Source organism: Episyrphus balteatus, chromosome 1 (genome assembly GCF_945859705.1).
Source record: "Episyrphus balteatus chromosome 1, idEpiBalt1.1, whole genome shotgun sequence".
Lineage (NCBI taxonomy): Eukaryota > Metazoa > Arthropoda > Insecta > Diptera > Syrphidae > Episyrphus > Episyrphus balteatus.
Window position 1 is genome coordinate 76293717 of NC_079134.1, and position 16200 is coordinate 76309916.

A 16200-nucleotide genomic window follows, 5' to 3' on the forward strand; every position below is an offset into this window, starting at 1 on the left:
TTTTAAAATTACACCTACTGAGGAAACAGAAGCAAAAAAGTAGCTTATGCCTATCTGAATTTATAAATAAAATATCAGTTTGAAAAAATAGATCATTTTTTTTCAAAGTGTTGAGCTTGAAAATTATTTTTGAAAACTTCCCTAAACTTTGATTAGGTACATAATTGAAAAATTAATTTCAAGGTTTAAAAAAAAGTAACTTATAAGTTATTAATGCTGCCTTATTTTTGTTTCCTAATAATGTAGGTATAGGTAAATAAAAAACAAAATCGATTCAGTTACGAACTGAGTTCATTGCATTGGTGACTCTAATAAAATCTTTATTAAAAAGGTGTTGAAAGTAAATTGGATTGATATCGAGTCCATCCTCAAACAACATACACATAAGAACCTTAACATTCTATATATTGTATGTAAATACATTTCCATGTCAGCCGGCACGCGCGAGTGCGAGACAAAAAATTTCTCAACGAAGAACAACTCAAAAGTGAGCAAGAACCTGAAAATCAATCCTTCTGCGCATCTACTCATATTTTTATACAAACTACACAAAGGATACTGTCAAGTATATTATATCAATGCACCCATATAACACATCCTCTACCTGCTTCTCCGCTGAACAACTATAATTATTATTATAATGCAAAAAATTTCTCTGATACACAAAAAACTCAAATGCCATCCACAACAGCAACATGGAAACAAGTTTCTTTTTCATTTCAAAAATAAATAGATATACACTCCAGAAATCTTTCATGAAAATATTGAATTTCAAACCAGTTTTCGTCCTAAACACCATATCTATATAAAGATCTATGGATACCTACATCCACTTGCATGTCACCCCGCAAGCGTGAGTGCGATGGCGATCTCACAAAGAGACAATGAATGAAAACCATAACCAACATCCTGAGAGTAAAAAACCAGAGAATTCGATGGCGAGAGAGCGAAACACATTCACTAATACACACAAATGCTTTTACATGAGATTTGACTTTGCTGAAAAAGGGAACCCAGTCTTAACACCCTACATGTTAAAAATTCTCGCTCACAGAAACAAAAAACGTCACCCACACAAAACATTAATCGGAAGACACGAGAAGAAAATAAAATGAAGGAAGCGCAATGTGCATGGTGCGGTGGACAAAGACAACATGGTAAGCAAAATTGTCCCGCAAAAGGCAAACAATGTCGTTCCTGTAAGAAATAGAACCATTTCAGCAGTGTATGCAAAATGAAAACAAAAAGCAGCAACAACGTTTTTAATGTGGAAGAGGAAGACTAACCTTTGTTTATTGGAACGGTGACAGAGATTTGAATGTTCAGAGATGGACAGCTGAGGTTACGGTTAATGGAGAGCAAATTAATTTCATGTTAAATACGGGTTAATAAAACAACCAAAAAGTTATGTGGTCCATCTGGCGAACGTCTCGAAGTCGCGGGTATAATGAAATCTGATCTAAAATATGGCCAACACTATGGCAAATCCGATATTTATATTGTGAATAATTTAAAATCACCACTTTTGAGTTTAAAATCTTGTCAAAATTTAAGAATCATAGAGCGGATTAATGCTTTTAATACAACTGCACCTGAAAATAAAAAATCCTCGGTTATAATTGAAAAAGAAAATCCAAAGTTGTTTAACAAACTCGGTTGTTTGGACACCGAGTATGAAATTCAATTAAAACCCGACGCAAAGCCTTTTGCAATATCTACAGCAAGACGAGTACCCATACCACTGAAGGCTAAACTCAGGGCAAAACTGGACGAAATGCTGGAGTTACGGGTGATTAGGCGTGTTGATGAGCCAACAGATTGGTGTGCGCCCATGGTGATTGTCATGAAATCCGACGGTGACATACGTCCTTGTGTGGATCTCGTAAAGCTCAACTTAGAAATTCAACGGGGCATTCATCCAATGCCAGTGGCTGATCATTCATTAGCACAGCTAGAAGGTTCCAAGTTTTTCTCTAAGTTAGACGCTAATTATGGATTTTGGCAGATAAGGTTGTCTCCCAAATCACAGACCCTTACAACTTTCCTCACCCCATTTGGTAGGTTTTGCTATCAACGGCTTCCCTTTGGTATTTGTACGGCTCCGGAGTTGTACCAAAAACAAATGCAGCAAATTCTCGAAGGGCTTGACGCAGTCATCTACCAAATGGACGACATTTTGGTTAAAGGGAAGAACATGCAGGAACATGACCAAAATTTACGTGCTGTATTGAAGAGACTGAAGCAGATTGGAGTGACTTTAAACAAATCCAAATGTAAAATAGGAGTAACTTCAATCACTTTTCTCGGACATAAGATTAATGAAGAGGGTATACATCCTGGCCCCTCGAAAATCCAGGCAATTGAAGAGTTCCCACATCCAGGAAATGTTAAGGAACTGCGACAGTTCCTAGGATTAGTCAATTACCTGGGTAAGTTCGTTCCATATCTATCTTCAGTAAGCTATCCCTTGATTGATTGATTGTGATTTGGGGTGTAAGCTGTACTGCGACCTGTAAGATCTATTGTACCCCCCTATTAAGCTATATGAGTTAGTACCTCATTTATAGCTCCTCCTCTAACCTAATTCCTTTCATGAAATTGATTATTTGGGGTATTTTCAAAGAGTGCATTTTATCCTCTTCGACTTGGTAGCGACCCATGTGTTTAAATCTTTTTTGTATTAGTGCATTGCAACTACCCAGGATGTGATCCGGTGTTTCTTCTTTCTCGCTACAGAATCTACATGTTGCACTATTTACTAAGCCCAAAATATGTAGGTGCCTTCTTAACTTACAGTGGCCCGTGAGGAGCCCAGTGATTAACCTGAGATTGTTCCTACTTAGACTGATACATGATTTGAAACGCTCACGGTTGTAGTTCCCGAGAAGCATTTTCGCTTGTCTCAGTTTTGGTAGTTCTGCCCATAGTAGTAGAGCTAGTGGCACATTTGACTAAAGTAGCTCTTGTAAGGCTAAAAATTTGTACAGTGGTAGTTTTTAGCATGCTAAGTAAGAAAATCTTGGTCTGGCAGGCCTCAGCGGTGCACATCATATATATATATGACCTTGAAAGTTTAAATTTTAACTTTTTTTGCCCAAAATTTGACTTTGAAATCGATTATTTCAAAAAGTATTCATTAGAATAACTTGATTTAAAAATTAATATAAAGTGTAATATTCTGCCTTTTGAAAAATGTATCACTCATAACTGTGGGTGTTGCCGTCGTTTTTAAATAATTTTTTTTTTATTTTGAGTTACTTTTTTAGAAAATTGCCCCTCCCTCTTAAACGGAGGGAGATAGACCCCCCTCCCATTGTAAAAAATGCTTGTATTTAACTCCTCTACAAGAATCCGTTACTAATTTTCCCCGCTTAAACTTTCAAGGTCATATATATATATGATGTGCACCGCTGAGGCCTGCCAGACCAAGATTTTCTTACTTAGCATGCTAAAAACTACCACTGTACGAATTTTCAGCCTTACAAGAGCTACCTTAGTCAAATGTGCCACTAGCTCTTGGACTACCAGTTTTTTGCTCTCCTGGTCTCCTCGTCTAGTTTTATTTTATTTTTAATAACATTTTCCCCTATTCCGCAATACGGTTCGGGTCCCATTAAAGGGGAATTTGCTCCCGTTTTTGCTAGAGAGTCCGCCTCCTCGTTACCCTGGACACCAACGTGCCCAGGTACCCAGTGGAGACTGACTTTGTTTATTTTGCCAAGTTCGTTAAGTTTTCCTATACACTCCAATACTAGCTTGGAGTTGATTTCGTAGGATTTAAGTGCTTTTAGGGCAGCTTGACTATCAGACATGATGGCAATATTTTTATTCCGGTGATTTAATTCGAGGTTTATTTCTGCACATTTTACAATGGCATTTACCTCAGCTTGAAAGCAGGGCCGTCTTTAACTATCCTGAGGCCCTTGGGCACACAACAATTTGGGGGCCTTTGGGAAAGTAAAATTAGTACAATTGTTTTTTTTTTTTTTGACGGTACCTACCTACTTGCCATAGAACCGGTTTCTTAACGTAAACGACACAACCGATTTTAATGAAAATTTTTACATAAAAAGGTTTAAACTGATATTAAAATTAAGATAACTTAAAAAAAAATTATTTTTGGATTTAAAAAAAAATGATTTTTTTTTTTAAAGTTACCTTTTTAATGAATTTTATGTGTCAATCTTTAAATACGAGAGCAATTCGCAATTCAAATTTAAAAAAAATGTGGGGGTGCCAACCATTGTACCATGGCGTTTTCCATTGAACCAAAACATTGATGTACCGTCGACGAGCCGGCAATAGTTTTTCTTAAACGTTTTCCAACGTCAAAAGTATTGATGTTCTTTTGCCGACGAATTGATTCTATTTTCGTCTTTTAATACGAATCTACACATATTTTTACACTGATTTTAACACACACTACAAATTTGACAATTTTGCAAACTTCAAACGAAATTATTATTTAAGGATAAAGATAATGGAAGAGAAATCATTGTTTTTATTAATAAATAATCTTACCTACAGTGGAAAAAAAAAAGATATTTTTCTTGTTTTTTTGAAAATTGAATTTGGGTTTGGTCATTTGGATTTAAAATTTTGTCCGCATACAACGCCACATAATTTGCCCGACAAAAATGTTTTGAGAATAAATGAGTGAGAGAAATTTTCGTTCCTTCGGGGCCCCCTTGAGAATGGGGGCCCTGGGCACGTGCCCCGTGTGCCCTTATGGTAAAGACGGCATTGCTTGAAAGATACTTGGGATTGACCCATAGGTACGGAGAGTTTGGTACTAGGCCCAAAGACGCCTGCCCCTGTACCTTCCGCTGTTCTCGACCCGTCTGTGTACCATTTAATGGTATTTTCTTTAAAAGAGTAGTTGATAGATTCACCTACCTAATCTTTTTTACTACTGAGATGTATATTGTAGTTTTTCACAAAGTTATAATTTGTGACCATTGCATCTCTTGGAAAGTCAAGGAAGTTTTCTTCTGAGGATCTGGACAGGAATTCTCTTTCTCTGTTGCCTATGCATTTTCCAGCCCCAGTTCCTTCCTTGGCAAATCTCATGATAGCTCCCTTAGCAGCACTTTCAATGATAAGGTGAAGTGGAGTCAAATCAAGAATGACCTCCATTGCTGCTGTAGGGCATGTTCTCATAGCCCCGGTGATGCAGACACATGCGAGTGTTTGCACTTTATCTAGTGATTTCCTAGTTGTTGCAAGATCGGTTCTTTTGTGCCAAGCCACCGCACCATAGGTAATTATAGGTCTTACCATCATAGTGTACATCCATCTTAGGATGTATGGTTTGCAGCCCCATGAATTGCTTGCTAATCTTTTGCAAATCATTAAGGCTTTCGTAGCTTTACCAGTGGTTATTTCTACGTGTTTGTTCCAGAGGAGTTTACTGTCTAGTGTGATACCTAGATACTTAACCTCCTTCTGTGTTTCTATTACTTCTCCAGCTAACCGTATAGGTTTCATACGGGGAAGAAGTCTTTTTTTGGTAAATGGTATAATTGTTGTCTTGGTAGGATTGATGTTAAGTCCTGCCGATAGACAACATTTCCGAATGTTTTTCAATCCTCCTTGAATAATATTGCAAAGAGTTTCTTCAAACTTCCCGCTGGCTATTATTACTATATCATCGGCAAAACCGAGACATCGTATACCTAGGGAAGTTAGATTTTCTAGTAGTTCATCAACAACAATACTCCAAAGCAAGGGTGAAAGGAGCCCCCCCCTGAGGACAGCTATCCCTTAAATGAGCTTTTGAAATCCCACATAGATTTTCTTTGGACTCCGATACAAGAAGAAGCTTTTATGCAATTAAAGCGAGCATTAACGTCAGCTCCTGTTTTAAAGGCAAACGATCCAACACACAAGACAATTGTGTCCTCCGATGCATCATCATTCGGACTGGGTGCCGTTCTTCTTCAGACAGACGTGGTCGATGTTCTTAAGCCCGAAGCATACGGCATACAATATTCGAACCATGTCTGAAAGCGAAAAGAAGTATGCACAAATTGAAAAAGAAGCTTTAGGCATTAAATGGGCATGCGAGAAATTTCGGGACTACATCATGGGGATCCATTTTACAATAGAAACGGACCACAAGCCGTTGATTCCCATTTTTACTACGAAAAATCTCGACGACCTAACACTTAGAATTCAGCGATCTCGGATGAAAATGGTAGGCCTTACTTTTAATATTATTATTCAACCTGGAAAGGATCTAATTACGGCACTATCCCGTCATCCCATTCAAGAAACAGAACAGGAAGGTGGTGATGAAATAGAAACATTCGTCAACTGTATCATTGAAGACCTGCCAGCGTCAACCGATAAATTAAATATTATTGGAAAGGATCAAAAAGATGATCCCATCATCAAAAAAATCATGGAATTTTGCCAGAGTGGGTCGCCTCATCGTTCTAAAATATCGCCTGAAGGAAGAGTATATTACAACGATCGCCAATCTCTAGCAATCAATGGCCAATTACTGATGCATGGTAATCGAATAGTAATTCCACCAACTATGCGAAGTGAAATGCTAACAACGATGCACACGGGACACTTGGGCATAGTTAAATGTAAAACCAGAATGCGTCAGTCGGTGTGGTGGACTGGATCATCAAAAGATATGGAAGAATTTGTTCAGCGTTGTGCCACTTGTGTCCAATATCTGGTTCCTAGACACGAAACGCTCATTAGTTCCACTATGCCAGAGCGCCCTTGGCATACGATTGCCATGGATCTCTGCGTTTGTTACGGTAAGACGTTTCTAGTAATAAGCGATTATTTTTCCAGATTTCCAGAAATAGTACAATTGGAAAGTCAAACATCACGATGCGTCATAAAGCACCTGAAATCGATTTTTGCTCGCTTTGATATACCAGAAGTAGTACGAACCGACAATGGCCCTCAGTTTGCCACGGTGCAAACATCAGAATTTCGTCAATTTGCACAATTTTGGGGATTCAAGCATATAACATCAAGCCCTCGATTTCCTCAAAGCAACGGGTTCATTGAGTCAGCTGTAAAAATAATGAAGACGCTTTTAAAGAAAAATCAAGAAGATCCTCAATTAGCTCTATTAGAGTACAGGGCTATACCACTTGCAAACGGATCAAGTCCAGCCGAACTTTTAATGGGTCGTAAGATTCGATCAATAGTTCCGATGACAAGCGATCATTTTGAGCCAAAACCCGTTGATATTGACAAAATTACAAAGGCTGAAGCACAACGAAGACAACAACAAGCTACCAACTATAATAGACGGCATGGAGTTTGTGACACCAGAACCTTTGAAATTGGTGACGTAGTATGGGTTCGCGATATCCAACAATGGGGTCGTATTCAATCCAAGGCCGATACTCCTCGGTCTTTTTATGTTCAAACTAACACAGGAGTCTACAGAAGAAATATTTTCCATCCTAATAATGGACATAGAAATGATGTTCCTTATAAACCAGAAGAAGTAGTTGAAGGAGAGCTTCGACCTTCCAATTCAAAATCTTCGCGGGGGAGATAAAGGTGCATACTGAAATTATATCGCAGGCTCCAAAACCATGTCCACCTACAACATCTACAGGTAACTACACGACAAAACCATGTCCACCTACAACATCTACAGGTAACTACACGACAAAACCATGTCCACCTGCAACATCTACAGGTAACTACACGACAAGAGCAGGAAGGATGATAAAACAACCCGAGCGATGGACCTATCCTGTGAAATAAGATTTATCATATTTATAAATGATTTTGTAAATGCAGTAATGAATTCTTAACCACTTATAAATTTAGGAAGTAACCATTTAATGAATTAATGAATATATGAATTTATTACTTTAACTTTAACTAAGTAGATTTACATAACGTATTTATAATAATAATGTTGTTTAAAGTAAAAAGGGAGATGTGGAGTGTCTATCTGACTCCATCACTCATTATATAACCATATTGTCTATATATTATTATCTATTATAGTAGTATGTAGATTATGACAGTCAATAAACTGAACTCATCTTGAAAGGTCGTCTTTTACTAAAGTGAGCGAACACTACATCCACAACTGGACAACCGGGACGGAATACCCCGAGGATAACCTATTCAGCAGACTTGTAAAATTAAGCCTATTCATGTACTATACTTATTTATATTTTATCTTTTATCCATTGTATAAGGTTAGGCCCCATATGTGCCAACAAATCTTATATCAATCAATGTATCTTATTAGAAATAAGTTAAGCTTAAGTCGATTGTATAATATAGTATGTTCAAGGAATTATTTCTTGACTGTTTGAATGCAAGAAATAATTCCTTTGAACTTTTAAAGAAATCCAGAAAACAAAATTTAAATGAAACAGCCACCAAACAGTATATTTCAGCAAATAAAGCTTACAAGGATTTGTGCAGATCAAAACGCCAGGAATATTATACATTAGTAGCACGCGAACTTTCAATTATCAAAGATAGTAAAAGTTTCTGGAATAATATAAAAGAATTATTTGCGGAACAAACTTGAAAGCAAGTTGTCTAGCCGAGTATTTCAAAGCCTCGAATCATTTTTCTTTTGTGGAACCTTTAATTTTAGATCAAACTCTCGATTGTCAAATTTCAATAATTGAAATCCAAACTGCATTCCATTACGCAGCGAACAACAAAGCTCGAGGTCCGGATAGAATAAGCAATGAGTTTTACAAAAATGCACCTGTTGATTTTTTATATGAAATTCTTCACCTTTTTAATAATATTTTCAATACCGGAAAGGTTCCACAAGCTTTTCAAGATTCTCTGGTCTATCCAATTTTTAAAAAAGGTGATGTTAACCTAGGAAATAATTGTAGAGGGATATCGTTTATGAATTCTATTGCGAAGCTATTTGCATCTGTACTCCTTAGTCGCATCAACATTTGGTTAGCAAATAATGAAGTGCTTAGTGAATACCAATCAGGTTTTCGTAAAGGCTACTCCACAGTTGATAACATTTTCACATTAAACTCAATTTCGCAGTATTTCCTTCGGCAAAAAAAGAAGTTTGTACATATTTTTCGTGGACTTTACAGCTGCTTTCGATTCGATAGACCGACAAGCATTATTTTATAAGTTATCACAAAAAGGACTGTCGACGAAACTTCTTTTGGTCCTGAAAAATATGTACAAAAACACTCGCTCAGCGGTTTGGATGGGAAAGATACATATGTCTGAATGGTTTGAGACTACATCTGGTTTCAAACAAGGTTGTCTTTTAAGTGCAGTTCTCTTTGCTATATTCATTGATGATATTTCAATGTTTCTACCCGCTGGAATAAGTTTTACATGTCTAAACGTTAAGGTACTCATGTACGCAGATGACATTGTACTTTTAGCAGAATCGCCTCAAAGTTTACAACTTATGATAAATAAGCTAATTGATTTTTGTAGAGTATGGAAATTAACGGTAAATCTAGAAAAATCTAAATAAATGATAGTAAGAAATATACAATAAAGACTTAAATCGAATGAAAAATGGTTCTTTAATGGTGAAGCCATTGAAATAGTGACAGAATACAAATACCTTGGAATACTTTAAAAATCTAATATTAAGCTTACCCCACATCTCGAAAAAAAAAACTGATTGCATCAAAAAGTATGATTAACACGTCATGGAAAGATGGTATGAGCAGCAAATATGTACCAACCTCAGCCAAGTACAAGGTATTTGATGCTGTAATGCGTTCCGTTATGTGCTACGGCTGTCAAACATGGGGATATCAGTCACACGAAGAAGTAGAAAAACTTCAACGTTACTTTCTCAAACGGCTTTTCTTCTTACCATCCCATATTCCAAACTATGTTCTTACACTTGAAACCGGCCTTCCTGCTCTTTTTATTCATACTCTAAAACTCCACTTTGACTACATCTTGAAAGTACTGGCATATACACCAAATAGAATTCAATTGTCAATAGCAAAGTACATCACAGATAACAAAGTGGAGTGGATAGGAGAATGGGCAACGAAGTGTGGAATTGAGCTAAATTTCCAATATACTAACATAATCTTACTAAAAGAACAACTCTGACAGGCTGTTGACATCTACCAGCGTAATGAAAATTTACAAAAACTGTCATCTTCAATCAACAGAGTCATTTACCCCGATTTAAATCATAATCTTTTAAATAACTATTTTAGTGATGAATACAGTACAAGGGAAATTTCTTTAATCTGTAAAGCAAGAAGTGAGCAACTTAATTTAAACGGCTCACCCTATAAGGGTTCACCCACTACACATTGTAATTTGAATTCAAAAGAGGATACTTTTCATTTTTTATCAATATGCCCAGTTTATAAAGAACTTAGAGTCCTCTACTTCGGGAAACCAACTCTAACTATGGAGCAAACGTTAACAACGATGAAAATTGGAAAAACCTAACCAATTATCTTGAAAAATCAATTTGTTACAGAGAAATGATTATAACAGAATTCTCTTAGTACTTAAATTAAAAACAGTACAATTATATATCATGTTTTTATAATTACTAGTATATATTATTGTTGTATATTATCTATTTTTTATTATTATTTTAAATAACTAAAATTTTGTTTTAACTAAACTAAAAGTCTGTACATAATGCTTAAATTAATGGTTTCAAAAACCCGTATTTTTGTTTTAGCCAAACTAAAAGCTCTTTTTTTGTAATCTTGAAACCAAGTTTTACTCAATTTTATTTTTGTTTTTGCCAAACTAAAAGCTGTTAATCCATACGTCCAAAAAATTAGGTATGTATTATCTATTAAGTAATTTATTTTTGTTTTAGCTAAACTGAAAGCCCTATTTGCATATTTATATAATTTTTGCAATTGTTCATTTACATTTTGTTAAATAGTACAAATTTTCTTTGAACACAATTTGAAAACACATAGTCAATCTGGCAGACGGCATTGCCACCGCCAAAACACTTTTATTACCAAATTTAAATTTTATTCAATTGTAACCGAAACTATTAGTATGTTCAATAAAACAAAATTGAATTGAATTGGTACTTAATGTTAATATTAAGGGCTGAAACTTTTACAGTATTTTTTTTCGTCATTTCCAACAATATTTTCGGTAGAACTTTGAACAAAAAAAAAAATTTTTTTTTAAATCAGTCTAATGTATACCCTATTAAAATTAATATCTGAGCAATAAAAAAAATTATTAACATTAAAAATAAACAAGATATTAATGAAGTTTCTATCATAAGTATTAACGGAGAAGGAGAAATTAACATTGACATGAGTAAAGGCATACCAAAGTAAGCGTTTTCTTAATTCATCGCTAAAGGGTATCAACTTTGCAGATAGAGAGTTAGCGTAGAACAATTTTTTTTTCTTAGAATATACCCAAGAACCATCTTCCAAAATGCCCTTATTTCATTCCAGGAAACACTGTATAATAACCTCTTAAATTATGTTCCTTACCTACTAATAGGACATTCTGTATATAGCTTACATACTGATATTCATTTTATTGTGTATTTGTTTTAGTTTCCTTCCACTTGCTCATGTTTTCGAACTTCTTGCCGAGAGTGTTTGCCTTTTGACGGGTGTTCCAATTGGTTACTCAACACCTTTGACTCTTATCGATACCAGTAGTAAAATTATGAAAGGATGTAAAGGTGATGCAACTGTTCTGAAACCAACTTGTATGACTACAGTACCGGTATGTTTTTTAATTTTTTCATACCAGCTCTGAAATTTACCATTCATATTAATATTAGCTAATTTTGGATCGCATTACAAAAGGAATCAAAGACAAAGTGAATTCTGCCTCAGCTTTTCAAAAAGCATTGTTTAACTTCTGTTATAACTATAAAGTAAAATGGACTGCACAAGGATATCAAACCCCAATTATTGATAGGTAAGTCAGCTATTTAAGGCTTTTCAGATGTTCCTCAAATACATACTTGGATTATATTTATAGATTGGTTTTTAAGAAAGTGGCTAAGCTAATGGGAGGGCGAGTTCGAATAATGATGTCTGGTGGGGCACCACTTTCACCTGACACTCATGAACAAATCAAAATCTGTTTGTGTGTAGATCTTGTTCAGGGATACGGGTTGACTGAAACAACATCGGGAGCAACTGTAATGGACTGTAAGCAAAATTGTTTTTAAATTCTCTTCCAAAACTATACAAGGTGATTCAAGAGTCATGTGCCAAAAAGGGGGTCTATTCCCCCCCCCCCCCCGTTTAGCCGGGAGGGGCAATTTTCTAAGAAAATTACTTAATTTGAAAAAAAAAAATCAACGGTTTGACCTACAATGACGTGCTATACCTTTTTGTAGAGCCAAAAACCTCGTCTTTCATCTTGTTTTTGATTAAAGCTGATTTATGATACAGTTTTTGAAAAATCAATTTTCAAAATCAAAATTTCGAAAAAAAATTGAAAACAAAATACCTATTGAACTAATTTTTTTCAAAATTGTATGTAATTGAGTAGCTTTTTAGTTTTAAAAATTCAATGCTCTTATTTGTTAACAAACAAAAACAGAAAACCGTAGTTTCGATAAAAATTAGTTTTGTTTTTTTATTAATTTCTGGAAAACGACAAGACATTTTCGAATACGGTTTTCTGTTCTTGTTTGTTAACAAATAAGAGCATTGAATTTTGAAAACTAAAATTGTACCTAAATACATACAATTTTGAAACAAATTAGTTCAAAGTTTTTTTTTTCTATTTTTTTTGGAAATGATTTTTGATTTTGAAAATTCATTTTTAAAAAACTGTATCATAAATCAGCTTTAATCAAAAACAAGATATAAGACGAGGTTTTTGGCTCTACAAAATATAGCACGTCATTGTAGGTGAAACCGTTGATTTTAAATACATAATTTGTTTTCCAAATTAAGTCACTTTTTTAAGAAAATTGTCCCTCCTGGCTAAACGGGGGGAATAGACCCCCCTCCCATACGATTTATTTTCTTGTTTCGACCCAACCTACACGCTCCAACTTTTTGGCACATTACTCGTGAATCACCCTGTATAATGCATTTATGTATTTCTTTGAAAAATAACTTCAAATAAGTTAAACAAAAGTGTAAACCTAGGGGTGAATGCTAATAGAAAAATTTTCTGGCCTTTATAACTTAGGGGAGTTAAAAAATTTTTTTTGTTTTGTATTTGGTCGGACCACCCGATAAATTTGTTCCACTTATCTATAATTTTGACGTTGTTAAATTTAAAGTCGCTATCTTAAATTCAAGAGGGTGCTGATAACAGTTCAATGTTAAGGTTTCGTAACGTAATGTTGATGTTTCTTTTTATTTTTTTTTTTTAAGTAAATATTTTATGTAAGTTTTACTTGTAGTGGGGCGGCCTAGCAACAAAATCGTGCAGTTTGTGATAAAAGCGAGTGTGTGAAGTTAGCCCCCCTTTTTTTGAAATTGTTATTTTTGAAAGTTGTTCCAGGTTGTTCCCGATTTGTTCCGGATTGTTCCAAATTTTTTTTGAAAAATTTTCAAAAATGGAGGTTTTAGAGCCAAAAAACCGTTTTTGACCTAGCCCCCCTTTTTTCGAAAATTGAAATTTTGAAAGTTGTTCCGGGTTTAAAAAGTTGTTCCGAACATTGTTCCAAATTTTTGGACCTCTAAGTTCAATATTTCGAAAGTTAGAGGCCAAAATCCAAAAAATTCTAGCCCCCCTTTTTTCGATTTTTTAGGTTTTTATATTTTTGTTAGCTTTAAAAAAGTGTTCTAAACATTGTTCCAAGAAATTGAGGTCCTTAAGTTTGTATTTTTAAAGATATCGCTTTGAAAACTTTTTTTCAAAAAACTAAAAAAACAACTTTTCCAATTATTATTTTCCAATTTTTTTTTCTGAAATCGAATATTTAACCATATATACATATTTGGAGTGAGTTTCAGTGTTTTACAGTAAGAGTATCAACTCGAAAATGCACTTTCAAAATAAACATTTTCAAAAATTTCCTTTTTCGAAAAATAAAATTCCAAAAGTTGTTCCAAGTTGAACATTAATATTTCTTAAGCCAAACCAAAAATCGTTAAGAAAAACAAACAACTAGGCATTTAAACTAAAAAAAAAACGGTTTAAGTAAACTCTTGCCCCAATTTTGCTCCCCTTTTGAAAATTTTAAGATCCAAAAATTAAAACAATTTAGTCTTCTAATTTTCTTTAACCTGTTAAAATAAAATATGTTTCAAAGATATATCAACCCCCCCAAAATTATAAAAAAACCCCCACCACTCCCCAAATTGGAAAACCGAAAATCCAAAAACGCACACACATGTATTATTATGAAAACCAAAATGTTCCCAACTTTTATCAAAAAATAACGAAAAATATAGATTTTAGAGCAAAAAAACTATTTTTACGATATTAGAAAAAAGTTCTTATTTAACATCAAAAATTTTCAAAAATTAAAATTTAAAAAACAATATTGTGATAATATAGTACTTTCAAATTAATTCCAGTTAAAACATAAGGAAAAAAAATGTATATAAGTTTTTTTCGAAAACGTGCTCCTCAGACCCCCTTTTGACCAAAACTGAGAATATCAAATTAAATACTTATAAAAAACCCCACGTTAAAAAACATTATACGAGTTTCATACCATAAAACTTAAAATTAGATACTTAAAAAAATTAAAGAAAATTTTTACGATATAACAAAAAAAAAAATTCTGGCTCCCCTTTTTCGAATTTCAAAAATCCAAAACTTGTTCCAGGTTGTTCTAGGGCTCTTCTAAATTGTTCCAGACTTTCGCTTCTTAATATTGATTTTTAGTATGAAAAATTTCAAAAAAATGCACCCCCAACCCCCCTTTTGACAAATCCAAAATCTAAAAGTTGTTCCAAGTGCACAATCACTCAAATCCAATTGTTCCAAAGTTTCATTCAAAAATATTCAAAACTGAGCATTGTAAGCCAAAATTTCATTTAATATGGGAAAATCATGTTAAACTTGTTCTGGCTCCCCTTTTTCGAATTTCAAAAATCCAAAACTTGTTCCAGGTTGTTCTATAGCTCTTCTAAATTGTTCCAGACTTTCGCTTCTTAATATTGATTTTAAGTATCAAAAATTTCAAAAAAAAATGCTCAAAAAAAAGTAGGGCGTATACGTACTTTTTTATATCAAAGAGGCCGCCAAATATCAAAAGGGCCGCAAAATTCAGTCTTGCCCAGAGGCCCCAGCAACTAACGAACGCCATTGATTCCCTCCCCCTTTTTTACAAATCCAAAAGTTGTTCCAAACGCAAAAACACTTCAACTAATGAAAAAAAAAATATCTTATGTTTCAAAGTTTTAAAAGTGCTAAATTAGTTTGTCATTTTAGAAATTAAAAACAAATTATAATTTTAGCTAAGTCTTTTCTAAAATGTAAAAAATTAATATATTAAATATACAGGGTGTCCCACATGGATTCCTGAGGTCATTTTAAGTCGAAAAACTTAAGAGGTAATTTTCTCGTTTTCGTCCCGTTTTCGAGTTAGCAAGGTTTTTATGATTTTTGCTCTCTTGTCCTTTAACTGGCCTTATCTTTGCCAAACTACGTTTGATTTGAAAGATTTTTTTACGACCAATCAAGAATTTATTACAGTTTTAGTTTGTCTCAAAACTTTTTTTCCTGCGGACAACCGTTTCTCCACAATTTTGCATCAAACACAATTTTCTTCGTTTTTTAAGTTGTTTTTTACACTTTCGTATCATTTAAGTCAAAAAAAAACACGTTAACGAGTATTAATTTTTTGTGCTTTTTATTAAAGCCCCGTTTATTTTCATAAAAAAAATAAGTATTATTTCATAAAAAAGGCTACTGAAAGTAATTAAAAAAAAAAATAAACAAACTGAGTGAATTAAAAAATAAATAATTTTTAAAAATAGCTCAGAGAACGTTTTTAATTCATTTAAATTAATTTTTTATTTAAAAATTATTATTTTTTTAATTCGCTCAGTTTGTTTATTTTTTTTAAATTATTTTCAGTAGCCTTTTTTATGAAATAATACTTATTTTTTTTATGAAAATAAACGGGGCTTTAATAAAAAGCACAAAAAATTAATACTCGTTAACGTGTTTTTTTTTGACTTAAATGATACGAAAGTGTAAAAAACAACTTAAAAAACGAAGAAAATTGTGTTTGATGCAAAATTGTGGAGAAACGGTTGTCCGCAGGAAAAAAAGTTTTGAGACAAACTAAAACTGTAA

The 16200-nt window shown here is 33.8% G+C and overlaps 1 protein-coding gene across 4 annotated transcripts in view; it reads left to right on the forward strand.

Moving 5' to 3' along the window:
* Positions 1 to 16200, forward strand: part of LOC129905219 (fatty acid CoA ligase Acsl3) — a 383246-nt gene that overhangs the window by 282144 nt on the left and 84902 nt on the right. For all 4 annotated transcript variants that reach the window (XM_055980646.1, XM_055980647.1, XM_055980645.1 and 1 more), the window contains 3 exons: positions 11523 to 11697; positions 11756 to 11895; positions 11959 to 12131. In XM_055980646.1, the coding sequence (XP_055836621.1) occupies positions 11523 to 11697; positions 11756 to 11895; positions 11959 to 12131 (488 nt within the window). The remainder of the gene's footprint in view (positions 1 to 11522; positions 11698 to 11755; positions 11896 to 11958; positions 12132 to 16200) is intronic.